A 7822-nucleotide genomic window follows, 5' to 3' on the forward strand; every position below is an offset into this window, starting at 1 on the left:
TGTTATATTAGAATTTAGGTTATTACTAGAACGGTTGGTATCTGTTCAGCAGTTACTTTGTGCAAAGCCCCTTTACGTATTATCCCATTTAATGCCCATAGTAGTCCTAGGAAATTTGTACCATTGCTATCCTCAGCGTAGGTGCAGTGAAGGAAACTGAGGCTTAGAGACGTTGGGTGGCTTGCCCATTCTTCTTAGCTCCCAAGGGCTGGAGCTGGAACTTGGACGCACTGCTTCCTGGCTGCTAGCGAGCTGTGCTGTTAACTACCTCTGATCCAGCCCCTCCTCCGCAGGTGCAGGCCTGGTGTGATCTTCCATTTGGACAGAGAGAAAGAGAACAATGCAGAAGGACTCTGGCCCACTGTAAGTGCCCAGTGAAATGGGGGTGGAATAGTCAGGAGCTTTTCAAAACCAGAGTTTCTTTCACCATGTGAAAAGGGCGCTGAGCCAAGACTGCTGGGCAGCTTGGGCTGTGGGAGGATGGACGTGTAGGCCAGGGACTTGTGTTCGAGTCCCAGCTTTGCCACTGACTCTAGGCAAGCCATCTAACCTCTCTGGGATTTATTTGCGTTTATACAGTGATGGGATTGTTCTGGAATGGTGACCTTTTTGATCCCATTCTATGGTTTCATGCTGTTTCATTTGTTTTTTGTGTTTTTAACGCGGTTGGCACTGATTTCTTAGTGTTCCGTTTTCAGAGTGCCTTTACATTGGATCGGCTTTGGCTATGCAGCACTGGTTGCTTCCGGCGGCATCATTGGCTATGCAAAAGCAGGTACGGTTTGTAGTTATTTAACCTCTTAAAATCTTATTCTTGGTGAAGAGTGAGTCCCCAGGGTCCTCAGACTGCAGTCTTATTGGAGTCAGGTTTGCTCTAGGCCCTCTCGCTGGAGTGCAGGCTTATTATCAGCCCTGTAGCTGCACTGGCCTTTGCGGTTTTCTGGCTGAGCTACACCAGGCCTCTTGTCCCGTCACTTGTGTTTTGACTCTTTAGATAAAGATACCGGTGAGGGATGGTAGTAGATTGTTATTATCATCACCTGCCATACATCAGCCTTGACCCCAGAGGGCCATCTCTGTTCTTCAAGTAGAAGGAAACCTCTAGTCTTCTCAGAAGCAGTTTTGAGGTCTCCACGTTAAATCAGGCACAGGTGTGTCAGTGAACATGCTTGTTTCCACCCCACTCCTTGCCTGCATCCCCCCTGCCATCACACACACCAGAATTCCTGCTCCAGATCATTTTTTAACTCACTGACCCTCTTTCCGTTTCCTTTGGGGATGAGCCCAAGGTCCTGCCCATGGAGAGTTGCAGTCCTTGCAGGCACTCCAGCCAGGCCTGGCTCGGAGCCCTCCCTTTCTCCCTGGGAGGAAGTGTCCTGCCTGTTAGAGGAGAGAGGACCCGTGTGGTACGACCCTGACCTCTCTGGTAAAATGGCAAACTCCCCCATACACTTTCCTGGTTGAGAATGCCTTGGTCCTGGACCGCATTGAGAGATGTTCTCTTTGCTGTTTCCTCTGTAAGGGAGGGCGGTCTGGTGGATTCTGTCAGTGAGATGAGTGTCTGCCATTGCAGTGCAGCTATGTGTTTGCCTCCCTGCAGGCAGTGTCCCGTCCCTGGCTGCCGGGCTTCTCTTCGGTGGATTAGCGGGCCTCGGGGCCTATCAGCTGTCTCAGGATCCAAGGAACATTTGGGTTTTCTTAGGTATGTCAGTTTCAGCGTCTCCCTGATGCATCCCTGGTTGGTGGGATGTGGCAGCTTCTTCACGTTACGACAGTTTTACTGCTTCTGCCAAGTCCTAGGGAAGTTTTGAAATGGGGGCGGGGGGTGGGCGTCTTGTGCTGGTTTCGACTTAACTTTTATGTACAGAATATGGAAAGGTTTTCATGCCTCATGAATGTAGATTTACCCAGTGAAATAAGTGTTAAACTTGTGTAAGGCAGGCATGTGTCTCTTAACCATTGTGATTGCCCACTGGAGACCGTCTGCTTGAGCATCACTGAAGGACCACGTGTCTGGGTTAGGTTTGCATCGGTATTGCATTTTTCCCATTTGAAAATCATTTGTTAGCCTTTTAGATGTAAACTAAGTGTGTAAGATGTAGGCCCTGCCTTCAAGGAGACTTTACCTTCACTGGGGACATAAAATGTGACTGAGGCTGCTGCCGTGTCCTGTGGGCAGCACAGACGGTGAGGGGCACGGGGAGGGGAAGATTACTTATCAGGGTGGCTTTGGTGCATTTTTCCTGAGCTCCACCCTGTGCCAGACACCCTGCTGGGTGTGAGGGCCCCTCGCTGTCCCCACAAACCCACAGGATGAGAAAGCACGCAGTTTTGGCCCTCACAGGGAGCAGGTGTCACAGTGGTTTGTCCGAGTCGGCCTGGGCTGGGAAGGAGGAAGCGCCCAGCTCTCAGCTCTGCTCGGCGGCTCTCTCGCAGCCCCGGAGTTACTCTCAGGCCCCTTTGTCCCCTTTCTGACACCCCAGCGAACAACCTCACCATCTGCTTGAAGACACAACAGCAGCTGTCACGTGGAGACTCCCTCATGCCATCGGCCTCTAAGCCTTCCTCTGTCCTGGTTCTTGTCTCCAAGGCTGGTCCCTCCACCAGGCTTTGGGTCTCTACTGCCTCACCTTCCCCGGGGCTTTACACCGTCAGTGATGCCAGCTCTTCCTCGTATCCTGCCTCTCAGGTGGATCCCACCCATTGATGCTCCAATGTGCTCATCTCTCACCCATTAAAAAAAAAAAAAAAGGACCTCTCGTGACCCCGCTGCTTTCTTCAGTTGCTGCCCTTCTGCTTCCTCTTCAGGAACTTCTCTTTAAAAAAATCATCACACTCCCGTCTTCACTTCCTCACCTCACATTCTCAACCCACTTCGGCCTCCACTTCTGGCCCCTTAGTCCACGGGAATAGCTCTCCCTGAGGCTGCCAGGAACCTGTATGTTTCAAAATTCAGCGTACACTTTTTAGTCCTCATTTTATTTGGCCTTTTAGCTGTTCTCAGCACAGTACACCAATCCATTTTCCGTTCTCTTGTTTTTCCTTTTTATTTTCTGACTCCCTTTTGTCTGTTTTGTTGACCTGTCTTCCATTTCGACCATTAGATATTAAGGTTCTTAAACCCTGGCTCTTTTAATCTTCTTTATACTCTCTCACTTGGCGAACATATGGTTGAAGCCCAGGTCTTCAATTACCGCTGACACACAGATGACTCACAAATTTCTCTCTCCTCCAAGCTTTACTCTCGTATATCCAGTTGCCTGCTTGAAAGCGCTCAGCTGTGTCATGGCATCTGCCCAGCCTGCCTTCCCGTCCTCACGCGCGCTTGGCCTCCTGGCTCCTCCTTTCCTGTGGGTCTCCATTGCTTTCCTCCCCTCCATCCCTGTCTGATTCATCAGCAAGTCCTGTTAACGCTACCTGCAGCCCGTACCCCAGGCTGTCCCCTTCCCTACCTCCGCGGCCACCATCCACGCCCCAGTTAGCCTCCCTCTTGCCTGCATTCCCGAGGAAGTTTCTCAGTTGGTACCCTGCCTCCTCTCTGTTTGCCCTGAAGTTTGCTCCCTGTGGTACAACCACAATTATATTTTCAGAATGCAGCTCTTTGTATGCATCCCTCTGCGTAATATCTTCTGGTGGCTTTTCGTCGCCCTTCGGAAGAAGACCACAGTCCGTTCCGTGGCCCTCGAGGCTCTGTAGGCTGTGGCCCTCTTCCTCACTCAGTCTCGGTTTCTGTGCCATACCACGCCTAGCAGCCCCGCTCACCGCAGGGTCCTGCGTATATCACGTCCTCTGCCTGGAATGTGCTTTCCTCCCCTTGAGCTCGTCAATCGTGACTCTTCACATGGCAGCTCGATCTTCACTTTCTCAGCAAGTCCTTCTCCCTCCATGGGCTGGATCCCCTGTTCATCACGTTATTTGTATTTGCATTAATTGCGCCTGTAGCACAGATTCTACCTCGAAGTTTTTATTTGTGTGATTCTTTGAAGTTAGTCCTGTCAAACTCAAAACGCCGTTAGGGCAGAGATCTTTTTGATGACAGTTGTGTTCCCAGCACCTGGTGCAGTGCATGGCACGTGGTAGGTATTTGAATAGATGTCGAGCGGGAAGAGCCTAAGAGCACACAGGGTAAATAGCATCGGCATAGGAACAATGTAGTTTTCTCCTACAGCAATTTAGGAGAAAACTAAGAAATTTATGGCCGAAGAGTGGTAGGAGGTGAGGCTGGAAAGGCAGGCTGGGCTCTGACACTGAGAGCCTTTGATTCCAGTATTTGTACTTGGTCCCGTTGACTGCGGGTGGCTGTGGAGCTCCCCGACTTGGGGAAGGTGGAGGTATGAGATGAGGTCTGGGCCCTTGACAGATGGGTGGGAGTTTGGCCGCATTTTCATCCTCCAACATGTAAGATGTAGTGATCTTTGACTCTTTTTATCTTTCCATCAGTTACATCTGGAACCTTGGCTGGCATTATGGGAATGAGATTCTACCACTCTGGAAAATTTATGCCTGCAGGCTTAATTGCAGGTGCCAGGTACCCTCTGCTCTATTGCTAGTTCTAGTTCAATGCCCAAAACACTTTAGACATTCAAAATTTTACTTGTTTCAGTATATCTGATGCTGAGCATCGACTGAAATGATTTAAATTCATATACAAATAGGAAAGGCTGCAAAAACAGCAGATTTAATGTCAAAATGAAATAAGTATATTCGTTCACTTTGGAAATGGTTTTGCTTTCACATTTGCTCTCTGGTCCATCCTGGCCCCTTTCTGCAGTGGAGGAAGCTTCAGTACAAAGCCACAACTGCAGCCGTTTGTGTGACTTTCAGCGTGGGGTCCATGTTTCTTAGTTGTAAGGTGTCCTTTATTATTGAAAATTTTGCTGAAAGGGAATTCTGATTGAATCCTATTTAACGTCAGTCGTAATTAACTTTAATTATAAAATCCAAACCAGATTGTTCTTAAAAATGTAGTCTTTAAGTATAATAAAGATACCCCCCAAAATAGAATTTTTAAAAATCTGCTTTGGAAAAAGAGTACTTACGCAACTTTGATCATAGTTATGATGCTGTCAAGAATCATGTTTTATAATCAGCATAGACCAAGGTCAAGAGCTGTAAACTGGGAGGCTGGAGACCTACCACTGATGACCTGTTTGACCGGGGAGGCCTTGGTCTCTCCAGCCTTGTTTTCTCATCTTTGAATTATTGGCTGTTAGATTAGGAACTTCAGCTCACGTGTATGATTTCAAAGCCCCAGTGCAGGACTGCCTTTCACGAGTTCTTCCTTTGGCACCTCCAGGGGTGGGAGTTCATCCCTGCTTGCTCTGCCTTGGCACCTCCTCACCATGTAGTTGTGAGGGACCTGCTGAGTCCCAGTCCCTTAAAAATAGTCAAGTGCCTGTGCTGTTCTTTATCTGATTTTTTTTTTTTATTGTTTCCTTTGAACAGTTTGCTGATGGTCGCCAAACTTGGAATTAGTGCGTTGGGTCAATCCCATCAGTAGTAGTCATGGCCCAGCTTGGACTCATGAAGAATTTTAAAATTTTCACTATTTTTAGCATATTAAGATAAATAAGTACAGCATTTTCACATATTCTGACATTTTACTTAAAACAAAAACAAACCAAAAAAACCCAACTTTTCAGAGAAGAAAGTCAGTTATTATCATTACAGCCCTAAAGAGGTGGGTAGAGTGTAGCACAAGAGCTTCTTCCTATAGTAGCAGCATACAGTTGATTCTTGTATGTTGGTGTCATCTGTTCTTTCTGAATCTATAGGCAAAATCTCCAGGGATAAAATGTAAGGTGTCGCCATTGGGGCCCCTGAAACCCTGTACCCTACTCAGAGGAACAGTGGAAAAGATCTGTTAATGAGATTTAGGATATCTGTTCTTTTGCTTATCCTAGAGCACAGACCTACTTTGAAATTATGTTAAGTGAAATCAATGAAAATAAAGTTTACTGTAAATAATATTTTCTTCGGTGTCTTTGTTGCCAGAGCTGTCTAGAACATAGAATGAGATGTGAATAGCAAGAAGATAAAAGAGCATGAAGGTGTTTCTGTTAACATTTTATTTAGGAATTACCCATCCTGAATAATTTAAAGACCAAAGAAGGAAAGTTAGTTATTATTTGATTAGGCATTGCGTTGAGCCTTGGATTTCTAAGATTAGTAGGACTGTGTAACCAAAAAAAGAGAAAAAAAAGAAAAAAATGAAATTGTTGTTAACCAGCACTGAGCTAACTCATTCTGGTACCCCTTACCTTAGTTTCCTCCTCTTTAAAGAACAGGGATATTTGCTACTTAGCTCAATCTGAACTGGTATTGATTGGATTTAGAATATGTAATTCAGGCATATACAATTTTGTGGATTGGCTTAAGCTCCTTGAAAGGGGTCCTAGTTTTCTCATCTTTGTTGTGTATGCCATGGTTTGACGTGTCTGCCAGGGCCCTTTTTTTTTTTTTTAATTTATTTTATTGAAGTATAGTTGATTTACAGTGTGTTAATTTCTGCTGTGCAGTAAAGTGATTCAGTTATACATACGTGTATACATTCTTTTTCATTTTCTTTTCCATTATGGTTTACACAGAATGTTGAATATAGTTCCCTGTGCTCTACAGTAGGACCTTGTTGTTTATCCATTCTATATATACTAGTTTGCATCTGCTCATTCCAAACTCCCAATCCATCCGTCTCCCATCTGCCCTCCCACTTGGCAACCACAAGTCTGTTATCTGTGTCTGTGAGTCTATTTCATAGATAAGTTCATTTGTGTCATATTTTAGATTCCACATAGAAGTGATATCATATTTGTCTTTCTCTTTCTGACTTACTTCATTTAGTATGGCAATCTCTAGGTCCATCCATGTTGCTGCAAATGGCCTTCTTTCATTCTTTTTTATGGCTGAGTAATATTCCATTGTAAATATGTACCACATGTTCTTTATCCATTTATCTGTTGATGGACATTTAGATTGCTTCTATGTCTTGGCTATTGTAAATAGTGCTGCAGTGAACATTGGGGTGCATGTATCTTTTTGAATTGCAGTTTTCTCCAGATATATGCCCAGGAGTGGGATTGTAGGATCCTCTGGCAACTCTATTTTTAGTTTTTTGAGGAACCTCCATGCTGTTTTTCACAGTGGCTGCACCAATTTACATTCCCACAACAGTGTAGGAGAGTTCCCTTTTCTCCACACCCTCTCCAGCATTTGTTGTTTGTAGACTTTTTAATGATGGCCATTCTGAGTAGTGTGAGGTGATATCTCATTATAGTTTCGACTTGTAGTTCTGTAATAATTAGTGATGTTGGGCATCCTTTTCATTTGCCTATTGGCCATCTGTATGTCTTCTTTGGAGAAATGTCTATTTAGGTCTTCTGCACATTTTTCAATTGGGTTGTTTGTTTTTTTATTATTGAGTTGTGTGAGCTGTTTGTATATTTTGGAAATGAACAGGGCTCCTTCTTAAAGCATAATGCCCATAGCTCTACACAGATGGGGTGTGACCAGGATACTGGATTCTAGACCACACATTTCTGTTAGTACAACCAGAATCGAAATAAGATTTTTGGACAGCCCCATCACAGCAGTGACTCATTAAGCTTTTGGTCCACTGACACCCCAGTTCTTTTTCTCACATGCTGCTGTTAATAATAACTACTCATAGATAAGAAAGGGTTGATGCTTGATGTCACATACTTGCAGGGTTTTTTTTTTTTGTGGTATGCGGGCGTCTCCCGTTGCGGAGCACAGGCTCCGGACGCTCAGGCTCAGCGGCCATGGCTCACGGGCCCAGCCACTCCGCGGCATGTGGGATCCTCCT

The 7822-nt window shown here is 45.5% G+C and overlaps 1 protein-coding gene across 1 annotated transcript; it reads left to right on the forward strand.

Annotated features, from left to right (window-relative positions):
• The first annotated feature begins 340 nt into the window (after positions 1 to 340).
• On the forward strand, positions 341 to 5500 carry TMEM14C (transmembrane protein 14C). The gene is made up of 5 exons (XM_007466398.1): positions 341 to 363; positions 699 to 775; positions 1601 to 1702; positions 4441 to 4528; positions 5446 to 5500. The coding sequence occupies exons 1-5, from the start codon at positions 341 to 343 to the stop codon at positions 5498 to 5500; spliced, it is 345 nt and encodes a 114-aa protein (XP_007466460.1).
• Positions 5501 to 7822: the final 2322 nt, after the last annotated feature.

Source organism: Lipotes vexillifer, unplaced genomic scaffold (assembly GCF_000442215.2).
Source record: "Lipotes vexillifer unplaced genomic scaffold, Lipotes_vexillifer_v1.1 scaffold444, whole genome shotgun sequence".
Taxonomy (NCBI): domain Eukaryota; kingdom Metazoa; phylum Chordata; class Mammalia; order Artiodactyla; family Lipotidae; genus Lipotes; species Lipotes vexillifer.